The 14052-nt window shown below is 37.9% G+C and overlaps 1 protein-coding gene across 3 annotated transcripts in view; it reads right to left on the bottom strand.

Moving 5' to 3' along the window:
* SMOC2 (SPARC related modular calcium binding 2) overlaps positions 1 to 14052 on the bottom strand; it is a 144933-nt gene that overhangs the window by 28789 nt on the left and 102092 nt on the right. For all 3 annotated transcript variants that reach the window (XM_074925053.1, XM_074925064.1, XM_074925073.1), the window contains exon 9: positions 8794 to 8876. In XM_074925053.1, coding sequence (XP_074781154.1) covers positions 8794 to 8876 — 83 coding nt within the window. The remainder of the gene's footprint in view (positions 1 to 8793; positions 8877 to 14052) is intronic.

The raw sequence follows: 14052 nt of genomic DNA, 5'->3' as shown, positions 1-14052 counted from the left end.
GACAGTGACTGTAGAGCTGCTGGGTAACAACCTACTGGGAAGGCAGACAGACAGACAGACACAGGAGAACTTTCTCCCTTTCTAGGCATGTGTACCCTGGAGGTGTTCCACTGCTCCCACTGAGAACAGGACTCAATGGCACAGAGCAGCACGGCAGGCAAGGCTGCTCTACTTAACAAGGGAACGTCTGGAAAAGGAGAACAGCAACAAGTGAGGTGAGAAACAGAATTTACATTATTTGGCAGAGCCTCCAGCATTTTTTTTAATGCTAAGAAGCAAATGAAGTCAGTGTTTATTAGACCTAATATAGCCCTTTAAAATAAACATAAAATTATAGGTTAATATTAAATAGACCAATGAATGAAATGGTATTGCTGAACCAGTAGCATCACCTTTAATTAGCCAGCTTTTCTCTTTTGCTAGCTGTGACAGAGCTGTGCCTTCCACTGGCACTTCACTAGTAGTTCAAATGCTTTCACTGCAATTTTTTTACACAAATACACACATAACTGGAAGTTACAGCAGCTCTTATCTGCTTGAGCATTTTTGTTTGTTTGTTTTAGATATTTCTATTTCTGCTTTAGGTTGGGGGAATCATACTGATTTGTTAAGGAATGACTACAAATTGAGGCAAAAATAAAACAATATGAAGAACTGCGGCCAGATCATCAGTAATAAAAGACCGGATGGGGAGATGGACAGAAGAGCGTTTGCAGGAAATAAATGTGATCAGCAGAGCTTCGAAAAATAATTTGCAGGCCTTCCTTCCTCTGGAGCAAAACTGCCCACTGGGAGGCTACAGTGTAATCATGTAGCCAGGCAATAATGTAATAATATTGAAGCTACTAAATGCAAAAGCCCAAGCTAACTGTTGTAGGTCAAAGAGACAGAGTCCTCTTTGGAGGTTCAGCTGCTCTGAAGCCATAGTAGTGGCCTCAGGACTTAGTGCTGCAGACGTCCCTCTTTATACGGAGCTTTGACGAGTAGACCTACGCAGTCGTGAGAAGTACTGCCTCAGCCCAGTGTCCTCCCCAGACCACCACTGCTCAGTACTTAAATAAACTTTTGTGTTACAGTGTGGGCCCTCAGACTGAGCCAGGGCTGGTGATACCCCTCTTCCGATCCACCAAGGGCGCTGGAGTTGCATTAAGCTTATGGACTGTGAGACACACAGACCTCCACTTAGAGAAACTCATCTTTGCCCAGTCAGCATCCCCCACCACGTCTGTCTCAGGCTGACAGCACAGGATAATTGCAGTGGACATAACATGTGGAAAGGGACCCTCACTGAGCTGTCACTAACCTATATGACACCTATGGTATTGGAAAGGCAGCTTCCTATATTAGATGAGATAGCTACTGCTTTGAAAGGGGAAGCAACACTCCCTTGCCTCCCCCAGCACTATGGGACTGAGGAGGAGCAAGCCTGGCCCTTCAGGCTGTTGAGCCTCACCTCTCCCATCCTCCCTGCAGGTCCTGCCAGCCTCTAGGCAAGCCCCCTCCTTTATCCTTGCCACACAGCAATTCAGTTCTGCCCTCACTGCCATGAAGGTTCACACCGCCTTTGCACCAGTGTTTCCTGGTCATAGTTCAAACACTTAGCTAGGCAGGTCTGGTCCATATAGAGCCTTTTTTGCCACATATCTCTTGGTAAATAAAGCAGTATAGCGCTCAGAGATGATAGTTCCAGGCTCATTCAAAACAGCCAGCAGCTTAAAATGGTTGTTTGACAACCCAGAGCTTTAAGATTCAATAGCAGAAAAGGATACTTTAAATATTAGCTCATCCAGCCAAAAAGCTGGTTACATCATAAAAATATAATCCTTTTAAATCACAGCTCAGTGGAGAAAGTTACATGCCAAATGACCTAACAATTTGAAGCTCATGAGAAGGCAGGCTTATGTACATAATCTGTATTATTATCAAAAATAATAAATTAACTAGTATCTTTAAAAACAAGCAAAGTTTTAGTCATTCAAATGTTTAAGAATGTGTTCTACTCGGTGCCGGTACCAGACTGCACAGAGGAAGTGAAGAACTGTATGGAAAATACAGTAAGCCAGATAAGGTACACCAGTGGTGGTACCTCAGCATTTTAGCTGAGAAATAGTCTAGTACCTTATGAAATCTGATGTGCTTATGGTCAAAAGTGGAGCAACTGCTAAAGTATAATAGGACATACCTCAAAAGAAAAAGCAGTTAAGCCTCTATCACTTTTTTTTAAAGATGCTTTTGAAGACACTTTATATGATGGCTGTTTGCCCGTGGGTCTTGCATCACCATGGTTTGAGCGTTTCCGATTATTTCTCTTTAACTCTGGAAAAATATGGACTGCCAACAACCAAAAGCAAACTGTACTTATCCACACATAATTCGCCCATAACTTAAATCATGAGTTTTGCTCCACAAAATGTAAACTGTTCAGGGTCAGTGCTGGATTATCCCATCAGAAACACAGTAAATAAATCCATTACAAAAGGAAGAAAATGGGACAGTTAGAATACTTCCGTTTCTCTTAAATAACACAAATGTAAAATAATGAATGAGTTAAACATGCATGATTTTCAGGAGAAAATATTAACTGCTTGAACGCCAAGGTTAAACTAAACTTTCAGAAAACAACGTGTAGTTCAACACAACCATATGTAATGAAGAGTTATTAAGTTGATTGACTATACAAGGGACATGCATCAAGACGTTTCAATTAAGTAATATTTTAACAATCTTAGCTTCACTTAAACTGTAGACCATCACAGTACTAACACAGTGATCAGCAGAGCTTAGGCCCTGGATGGAAAGCACTGGTTTTTGTTTTGGGGTTGTGGAGAGGAGGGGGCAATGGTCTATATTCTTGTCCAAACTGAGAATTTAAAATCTGTCTCATAAAGGCTGAGAAAAGATGCCAGTTTTTCTAATTTGGATCCTTACTGTGTCGCTGAATAAAACCTAGACATTAAAAAGTGAAGACTTTCAGATGATTATTAACGGAATGCTTTTAAAAACCCGAAATACTCATCTTTCTGGAGTCTTTTTGGATCTTTGGATCAAAACTTGGAATCAGAAGCATCTGAAGGGAGGCTTTTCAGAGAGCTTCAAGATTTGCCAAAAATAAGAGTGAAATGCTGATCTTATTTCACTGGTAGAAATCTACAGTAACTTCAAGCAGTTGATGCATTCTACTGGATTCCAGCTGGGTTAACTGAGATCAGCATCTCAGCAAAAGGAAATATTAAGCTGTGAAGAGCTATGCTATTCTGAGAAAATAATAGAAAAGGCTGATTTTCAGGACTCTTCGTAGATGGACTTACTGAATCTGCACATTCACCCAAGTCACTAGATTGTATTACTGTTAGAGATTATAAGGTATTGTCATTTCCAGACTACAGTTTCCCCTCCTAAATTATCCTTTTGTATGAAAGGAAGTATCACTAACTATAGGAACTTCAAAAAACATACTATGTTAAAGAGAAGGAGAAATTTAAACAAACCAAAATGAAATGTAAACAAAATTAATGATCTGACCTAAAGCCACAAAACCATAGAAACCCAATAAAGTCTGAAAATCCAGCTTGACATTGTGTCTCTCTCAAGCTTGTGTGCCTTTTACTCATTTGGATTTATTTTTTTTTTCTGCACAAAAGAAAAGGGTACTGCTAATTAAAGAATGTTGTGTGAGCAAAATCACATTTCCAATAATACTTTTCAAAATTTCCACTCACTTTTCAAATTTCAGGTTTTAGTAATGAAAAATTATATTACAGGAAAAGCAGATGAATTCCCAGGTTAAGTAAGAATACAAAAAACTTAACCTATATAAAGGATTATCCAAAGTTTATCCAGCCCTCACACACAGTGGAACCTAAAACAGCCTTCTTGCATTCGATGCATACTTTTTAAATAAGAAAAAGATTTGCCCTTGAGGCAAATTAGCTGAGTGGTCTGGCACTGTCTCAATACACTATCATGTCTTGCTCTCTTACATATCCAAGTTCCTTTCTTCCAGGTTGCTTAGAGCAGAGGGAAGACTAGCTCTATGAACAGATAGCTTAACCATTGTCTAAGGCATTGGTCTCCAAAGTGGGGTGCACATACATACAAGACAATCAATTGGAGTGAAAGAAGAATAAATAATAATATTATTAAACTCGTTTATTTCATCTTCATTTCATCCTTTTTTTAATTTCTGTATTTGGGTATGTTTTACAATGAAGTTAATATATTAGTACAGTACTATATTGGTATAATTTATAAATAAATACATATCTATTGAGGGTGCATGCTGAAAAATATTTTAATGACTATTACAAACTAGTGAATATATATTATTCTTGGGTCACCCGCAGACTGAGCCTGAAAAAATACAGTTCCAGGAACTGACATTTCTTCAGCTTGGCTGAATTTGACCTATTACCACTCATGATTTTAGGAAAATACAGAGGCACCTACACCTAATTCCATCGTATTACAGATTTAGCTTAACTAGCATTCATGCTATGCCCTTTTAAATGCTCTTGACCAGCTTGTGTAGAAAACTGAATTTCTGTTTAACACACCAGTTATCCAAAAGTATGAAATAAACCATTTCAAGACTCCTTACAGAATATGTTGTTTCATCACAGGACTTCCATTTTACTGTATAACACAGAGGAAAACAAAAGGTCAAAATACAAACTTTTGAAAACTGATGGTTAGAAAAGTAAAAAAACCTCCTGTTTCCCCAGTATGTGACATTCTCCAGTCTCCTTTTTTGGGTTCATTTTCATTATCTCAGAATAACTAGTTTCTGAGAAGGATCAAAACCACAACTAACATCAGAAAAATGCTCTGGCTTTAAAAAATGGACTAGAAATCTAATGGGAAGAATTATTATTATATAACTTTCAGCCCAATCTAACAGATACAGGTGGCTTGGATCGTTCTTACAAACATTAGATTAATCTTCAATTTCAGATGCTTTATATTAAGTTACCCTTAGGATGTGAGGATATATTCTTAGCTTGGTTTAAATCAGTGGGAATTTTGCCATAAACTCCAAGGGGCCCTTACCTTCTACAATTTTGCCTTAACAAGATACCATTGTTTGCCAAAAACTGCATCTTGATTTATTTGCAAATTATTGGTAAAAATATTTGTCTTAACATATAATAGGTTCAAATTTTCAGGTGGTATAAATCAGCATAGCTGGAGAACTATGCCAATTTAATCTACCTGAGGACATACCAGTTGTTTTTATCCTACTTCAAGATCCTTCATAGTAGTAAAGTAATTGTTTTAAAATCTTGGTTTTACACAGCAGGCAGTCACAGTGGTTTCACCCAGGGCTACTGCATTTTTGTGGGTATAAGCTGCAAATCAAGCAAATCCATCCATTCAAAAATGTATTATTCCTTGAAAGTAAGTACACGGCCTACTTTTTATTCAGTCCTGGCACCACTCAGCAATCAGATGCTGTATTTAAATTGAGATGACACAAATGCAAACATGACTTTGCAACACTGCTTACAACAGAGAAACAGTGGTTCATTTGTACTAAAAAGTGGATTTGTATTAGCTATTTGTGTCATTTTATGTTACTTGTTAGCAACTAGCCACAGCTGTGCAAGATCCTCTTTCAACCTTCTTTATTCAAAAAAACTATCTAAAGCAAACTGAATTAATTTTTATTTGATGTAGTGTTTGTATGATAAGAAATTTGCCATTTGAGAACGTGGGCATTTAATAGACTAGTCTGGAGAGAGAGTAAAGAGAAAGCCTTGAGAGAAAGAAAAATAAACACCTTAACACAACTGCAACTGTGAAGTAAACTCTTTCCCTGCTCTTCTTGTTAGCCCATATGTATTTAAGAAATGTTAGGAAATTTTGGTATTTGTCTTATTTTAAAATAATATAAAGCATTTGAAAGTCAAAGATTAAGCAATAGAAGAAATGGGAGAGCAAATCCATGTCATACATAATAATTTCCGCTAATTGTGGGCTCACACTGCTGCAGTGGTTTGTTGGACTACAGCTCACATAATGCAAAATACCACAAAGTAGAAAAAGAAAATCAGAGAATCATTGCATAACTTAATGAAAATGAATTTATCAGGTAGGAGTTTACAGCATGGAAAGTTCTTGTTAATTGTTTCACTGGAAAAGTATCTTGACTTTGGATAAATCTTTCTTTTATATATATATATATATATATAAATTTGTATAATAGATAGGTGAAAACTTAAAACCCTTCACATGCCCATCCTCCCTCTAAGATTAGAGCTAGCAAATGTTTCTTCAGAATTTTTAGCAAAAGGTAAGTGACCAGAAAATGCTATCTTCTACTGAAAAACTTGCTTCTTCAGCTTCCACTCTGCTATACTCTCTTCTGAGTGTAAACTCTTTTCACTCAGAAAAAACACACACAAAATCAAGTAGTTATCCAAGCCTGTAACTGTGCAAGTGCTGTTTGAAATAAATTGTTGAGGATGGCCAATTTTCCATTGGTTTCCATGGAAAGAGGATTGTAAAATATCATAGAACAGTTTGGGTTGGAAGGGACCTTTAAAGGTCATTTAATCCAACCCCCCTGTCATGGGCAGGGACATTTTCAACTACATCAGGTTGCTCAGAGCCCTGTCAGCCTGACCTTGAATGTTTCCAGGGATGGGGCATCTATCATTCCTCTGGGCAAACTGTTCCAGTGTTTTACCACTGTCACAGTAAAAAATGTCTTCCATATTTCTAGTCTGAATATACTCTCTTTTAGTTTAAAACTATTACCCCTTGTCCTATTTCTACAGATCCTACTAAAAAGTCAGTCCCAGTCTTTCTTATAAGCCCACTTTAAGTATTGAAAGGCTGCAGTAAGGTCCAAAATATTTCCCAAATTATCCCTGAAATACCTGCTAACTTCCCTGAAGTTACAACAGCGGTAAGTAACTTCAGTAAGCAAGTACTGGCTGACAAAATGATGGATAAATACCATCAATATGACTGTCAACAGAGGTGTATTTGCCACTAAGCTTCACATATATGAGGATTTATGTGGCACGTATGGTTCTTGCTGAAAACTCTGAACACCTAAACACCAAAACTGCAAGTCAGGCATGCTCCATCCTTTTTCTGAAGGAACAGAAATGGAGACAATTTGGTAAGAGATATGAAATTCACGCTCCAAGGCAATTTTTTAGTGTAAATCAGCTTTTCATCTGTTAGTATATACAGTATCTTAAGTATATTCAGTTAGTATATTCAGTATCTTAAGTATATTCAGTTAGTATATTCAGTATCTTAAGTGATAAGCCATAATGCAGAGTACCTCACTCATTCAACCCTGCCTCCCACTGTCTCTTTCATAAAGCAGTCAAAATCTACCTAAAAAACTAACCAGATCTTCTGCCCCATTACTAGTCCTTTAGAAGGCTGTTGCCTCACTACTTTAATAGTTGGAAACCACTTTACAGCTCCCAGGTGAAATTCATTTAGGGTAGTTCATACCTATTTTTCTTGTGCCAAAATTGTCACAGAGGAAAACAGTTTCTCTTTCCTCATGGTCTCAGAGGAACAGTATCACCTCCAGATCTCATCTTGTCTAAATGAAGCAAATTCCAGCTGCCTTCTCTTGGAAGGTAGCTGTTTTCCCTCATAGAATAGTGCTAGCTAACTTCTCCTGTGTATTCATTTTCCGGAAGACAGATGACCAGAATTGTACCCACAGTTCTAGACAAAATCCAGAAAAAATAATAGGGCTATCTAAAATGCCATTAATGTTTCCTTGTCTGCCTTGTCTGTCCTGTTCCTATCTGTCTGTCCCATCATACCTAGCTAGATATGTTTTTGGGTCACACTCGCCATTTTTACAGCCACAGTAATTGGACAGTTTACAGTTAATCCTAGGATTGACTTCTTTCTATGTAGAACACAACATATAATTGTATATGGTATAATAACATATCATTCATATTTCTTACTCTTTTTTATTATAGCTTGTAAATAATTTTGTTTCATGACATGCTTCATTCAATATGCATTTCAACATCAATGGGCATGTTTAGTTCAGAATTATTGTCTAGATGTTTCTCTGGGTGGCTAAACTGAAATATTTTTCGTGATACAAGAAATGTGCCCACATTATTTGCTTTTTTCTGATTCTTTACAATAACTGATAGTGATTCATACCATGTACAATATCACTAAACCTCCTACACCTCCAGTTATATAACATATCAAAAGGCCATTTAAAAATGAAGCAACACTACTGACTTCTGTGTAGCTCAACTATCTGGAGATAAGATTTCTCACATGCTTATAAGAAGTGTAAAAAAATGAAAAATCTAATATTTAATAAAAATGAAAAATCACCAAGGTTTGTTCCTACAACAGAGAAAAATAAAATAATATTATTCTGAGCTAAACTGACAAGGGTACTCTTGGAAAAAAGTAAGCAGATGATACATTTTTTAGACTGATTTGAAGGTAGAAGCCAAGTTCCCATGGATTGTTCTAGAACAAGGATTATGAAGTATGGACATGTTTGCTGACTTCTCTGCTATGACCACAGCAAGGAATAATTCCAGTAAGTAAATGTGACTGCCTTTAAACTACTGAGAAAAATGAGCCTTACTTTCTCTGATAACATTCCAAGACATATTTACCTACAATGTTCCAAAGTCAAAGACCTCTGTCAGTGGCATTCAATATAGTTATATCTAAAAGATGCATTGTTTTGATATAGGATAAAAAATTGCTTTCTAATTTATTGCAGTGAATAAACAAAGCATTGGAATGCATGAAACCAAATTTATCTGTTTCACTGACCTTGAAGCTGGCGTCCTTTGTACAAATCCTTTGTTTTGGTTGGGTGAGCTCTGGCACCATTATCACACTTAGGTTGTTCATACCTACAGAACAAACAGGGAGACAATAGAACCAGTCAAGGTTAATTTGATTTAGAACTAATCTATTTTCAATTTTGTAGTCCAAATTAAACTTGTACCTTCTTTTCTTCAGGGAATAAGCCTGTTTTTCATTCAGAAGGGGCAATGCAAATTCATTTGCCTATTTTTCACTTTCTTCAAAGAAACCAGAACATCCTTATTCTCCTGGGGTTGATACTATACTAAAAAATTATTATCTATTCGAAAGCCCATTCTACAGGAAGGAGAACTGAGGAAGGAGAAAACTTTGGGGAATTGCTCTAAAATAATACATAATAACAAATAATTTAGAAAAAACACAAAAAAAACACAGAACCCAAACCAAAGTCAGGCTCTCCTCCCACCTACCAAATCAAAAAGCCATCAATAATATATCAAATTCTGACATCTGACACAGTATTCATGTTGCAAAACATCAGAGAACCAATTTCAAAATCAGGAAGACAGGTACTGTAGTCAGCTACTACTGCAGCTCTAAAGCCAAATGCTACTGCATTGTCTCTAAAATAAAAATGTTTGTTTACATAAGAAGGGCTAACCATGAACTGCTAACATTTTGAACAAGAGCAAAGAACTGATAGGATTTTCAGAAGGAAGGGAATTGAGCTGAAACTCTTGAAATGGATCATGAAAAAGACTAAATCTCCACCTGCTACTTGAATATTCTGGTTCCGCTATGCTGTCTCAGTTTACTTAAAGTCACTTTGTTAGTCCAGCTGGTAATAAGAAACTCTCTGCTATTTGTACTTTCACAAACATTGACTTACACAACACCACTAGCAAAGTATTTTATGCAAGACTGGGAGGGATAGGAGCATCTACTGCTGAATCTCTCCTTTTTTCTTATGTCCTACTATCGATGCATGGTGGTTTTTCGCTCAGCTTGCCAGAATCACTTTGTGAGAAATTTTACTTTCTCATTCTCCTAAGGTAGCTTGAAGCTGCAAAATTTAGTGTGCAGTGTTTCAGAGAAAGTTTCAATTCTCAGTTAAACACACTTAGTAATATGACTTCTGTCCAGATACATGTGTTGTGCATATACAAACCTGTTCACTGAAATTAGGTTCTTTCGTATTTTATATAACTGCTCACCTTTCTTTGAAATTCTCCTATTCTAAGTTCCACAAAATAATGTTTACTGAGATTTTGGATTTTGGAACAAAATCTTTTTTTTAAAAGCATTAAATGGTGGCTATGTCCTGGGTCCAGGCCCAAGTGCCCTTAAGAACAATTCCTAAGTATTCTGATCTTAATTATCAGGCAGAATGAATAAAAAGCAGTATTATTTTCCTTTGAGTACTTAATTCATATTGACATCATCTGATGAAACTGACCACTGGCCCATCAAATTTTGGCTGCTGTAAGAAGGTACAGTGTTTTTTTCATGGGCATGGGAGAGGTACAGGCACTTTTTTTAATCTAAAGAACTGTGGGAATAGAAGTTGCTTTGATAGCATAGGTTGGATTCAGATACCTGATGGATGACCACATCAATCAGCCAAGAAAAGAGTGAAAGGGAAATCTCTGAGCAATACTCACTAATGCAGTATCTGGCAACCAGCCTGGTCCCCAATTAATCTGATAACTGACTCTGCATTCCCCTGGTCCTCTTCTGTTTTTGTTACTGCTCTGTGCCTACACTTTCTGTTTTGGCCTCTACTCTTCTAACCTTTTGGCTTATGTTTTTGTTAAATACACATGTTGTTCATCATATACAAAGTAAAACTTCTAAAGCTCAATAAGTGTTAAAATGCTACAATGTGAAAAGTCTACGTTTAACTCTTTAAAGCAATTAAAGAAAGAAAATGAATCATTAGAAATTTACCGTACAGGGACAGCCATGCTAAGAACTGATAAGAAAAACACACTTGCCTCAGTTTTCATGGGGAAAGACTGGAAAGAGATAACATGTCAGAATGGAGCACTGTCAGGTTAAAAATAATGTAGTCAAAAGACATCCCAAGTTACTCTTTTGAATTTTAAAGGGGAAAGGATCCCTAGCAGTGAATGCATATCTAGAGCTGGCAAGGGCTTATGAAGGCTGCTTTATACTTCTGAGCAGACTGCTGGAAGCACTGAGATTTACTAAGGTGTGCAAAGCAAGAGAGGATGGAGGCTTTCACAGGGATTCTACAGTGTGGGCAGCCTCATGAAGCCACCGATTTATGTTCTTTGTTAAGTTTAGAGAACCTTGTGTAAGTGAATTGGGGATTACTCTGCCCATGATGCTAGTTGCTGAAAAGTCACATGTGAGAACACAGGCTCATGGCCCTCCTGAGCAAAAAGGCTGAGGGTCACCCTGTGAGGTCCAGGAAGCACTGGGAACTGGATGGTGAGGACCATACTGATAGGCTTTTGGAGGAATGGTTGTTTGTACCCTTTATTTCCTTTTAGTCAAATGGATGTTTCCTCTAGGGTTTCATAAAAGCCAGATCTATACCACAACTTCACCTATTTCTTCATGAATTTTACTGACTTAAATTTCCTAGAGTGGTTCTTCATTCACATATCTTTATTTTAACTCTAGAATGAGATCCTTTTTTTTTTCTGGAATACCTCCACTAGCAAATGATTTATCTTTTTTTCAGATGACAGGACATTAGAAGGTGAATTAGTATTAATAGCTTCCCTTCATTTTGGAGGTCTAATTTAATGCAACTACTATTTATTTTGGTATTCATAGCCTGATGATATGACAAATTTCATCCTCATGAATGTATTCAAAACAAACAACATGCAAATTGCTAAGTCATTCTGGCAACAGTTTCCCAGATCTGTCTATCCTTTCACTCTTATTCCTTTGTGATTCGATACAGATTTGCAGAACAGAGATTCCAGGACATAATGCATCCATCTTGCTACCAGGAGTACTAAAGCTATCAGTTCCTGCAGTAGAGTTTTAACACCTACTCTTCTAATTTGTATTTTGCAGTAGAAAGCTGGAAGATAGCATACACCATTCTGCATGAACCCCTGGTTTTTAAACCAGGAAAGACTCACATGTTCACTCTTTCCATTCTGTAAGAAAGAATTACAAAAAGTGCATATTTCTCATCATATTCTGCTCCCTCTCTACTTCCCTTTGCCAGAGAAAAAGAGTTTAATTTTATCAATGTAGGAAAAAAATATTAAAATAAAGAAATAATGATTGAGATTCCAGCCCACCTAAATCTTATTCAGAAATGTGGTCTAGATATTCCTCTTAAACTCCAGACAGTAATCCCACCTGCTTGTTTACCAGGACTATACATTCCTAAATACACCAGTCATTCTTTATTTAGTATGAAACTCCTAAAATTGAGTATTTTACTTATCCATCTGTGCTCAGAAATGTCCTCTCCAGGGATATTACTAAATATTACTTCCTCAGAGCTCCACTGAAAACCGCCCATAAATCCAGCAGAGCTGGAAAAATTAGAAAAGGTCAAGACCACAGCAGCTGATCTCCTATCAGTCCTTAGGCAGAGCATTCATCAAGCACAAGAAGATTTGCATCTAAACCATATGCATGAAATGAATCCAATTTGCCAGCTGTCCAAATTTGGAGTACTGTATGGTGAAAAATCTCCCTGCCACCTCTTCTCCCACAGCTGAATGATTGCATAGTTGCCAAACACAAGACACCAGCAGACCACATAGGAAAAAAAGACGGAGCCTGATTCTAGATCCATAGTGAGCCATCAGGAGGTTGGGAAGACCTAGAATTCCAGTCTGCATGACAGTAGAAGACAAAATCACCCACACTACATGCACATTATACATACAAATAGGAAAGTGAGCTGGTTGATTTTCAAGGATCACCACTTCTAGCTTCATGAATGATTCATGCTGATCTTCAGGATGTGGCAGGAATCCCCTAATTCAGACTTAAAAAGGAAGGATACAAAGGGTGGAAGCAGGTGATACAGAAGAAATACACTGTCCAAACATGCAGGGATGGGGTTAGGAAACCCAAAGCCCCCTGGACCTATATCTGGTAAGGGGCATGAAGGACAACAAGAAGGACTTCTTACACATGTATCAGCAGCAGAAAGAAGACTAGGGAAAATGTGGGTCTGCTGCTGGGTCGGGCAGGGGACCTTGTGACAAAGAATATAGAGAAGGCAGAACTTCTCCTTGGTCTTTACTTGTAAGACCAGTCTTCAGGAATCCCAGGTCCCTGAGATCAGTATTACAGTCCAGAGCAAGGAAGATACACCCTAGGTGGAAAAGGGCCAAATCAGAGATTACATGAACAAACTGCACACGCACAAATCCATAGGATCTGATGGGATGCACCCACAAGTGCTGAGGAAGCTGGCTGATGTCATTGTGAGGCTACTCTCAATTATATTTGAAAGGTCGTAGTGACTGGGGTAGGTTCCTGGGAGGAGGAGTCAAATAACAAGCCAGTCAGCCTTACCCCAATTCCTCAGTAGGTGACGAAGCAAACCCTCCTAAAAGCTATTTCAAAACATATGAAGGACAAGAAGGTGATTGAGAGTAGTCAGCATGGATTTCTGAAGAGGAAATCATGCTTGACCAACCCTGCAGCCTTCTATGATAGAGATGACTTGCTCCGTGGATGAGAAGAGCAGATAATTGTTAATCCTAATTTTAGAAAGGCTATTGACACTGTCTCTGATTACATTCTCATAGACAAACTGATTAAGTATGTGTTAGATAAATGGGCAGTGAGGTGTGCTGAAAATTGGCTGAACCATCAGTCTCAAAGAGTTGGGATCAGCAGAACAAATTTCAGCTGGAATCCAGTCACCAGTGGAGTGCCCCAGAGTTTAATACTAGAGCCAATATTGTTTAAACAGAGAACAACTTTATCTAGTTTGCAGATAATACAAAATTGGGAGGAACAGCTAATACACTAGAGGATTGTGCTGCCATTCAGAGGAACTTGAACAAGCTGGAGAAATGGGCTGGCAGTTATCTCATGAAGTTCAAAAAAAGGCAAATGCAAAATTCCCACACCTGTAGAAGATTAATCCCCTGTACCAGCATGGGCCAACCACCTGGAAAGCAGTTTTGTGGCAAAGGCTTGGGATTTCTGATGAACACTAAGCTGAGTATGAGGCAGTAACATGCCCTTTCAGCAAAGGCCAACAGCCTCCAGGGCTGCATTAGGAAGAGAACTGCCAGCAGGTCA

The sequence above is a fragment of the Athene noctua genome, chromosome 1 (assembly GCF_965140245.1).
Source record: "Athene noctua chromosome 1, bAthNoc1.hap1.1, whole genome shotgun sequence".
NCBI lineage: Eukaryota > Metazoa > Chordata > Aves > Strigiformes > Strigidae > Athene > Athene noctua.
The sequence above is the reverse complement of the archived record's forward strand: the minus strand, read 5'-3'. Positions and strand labels throughout refer to the sequence as shown.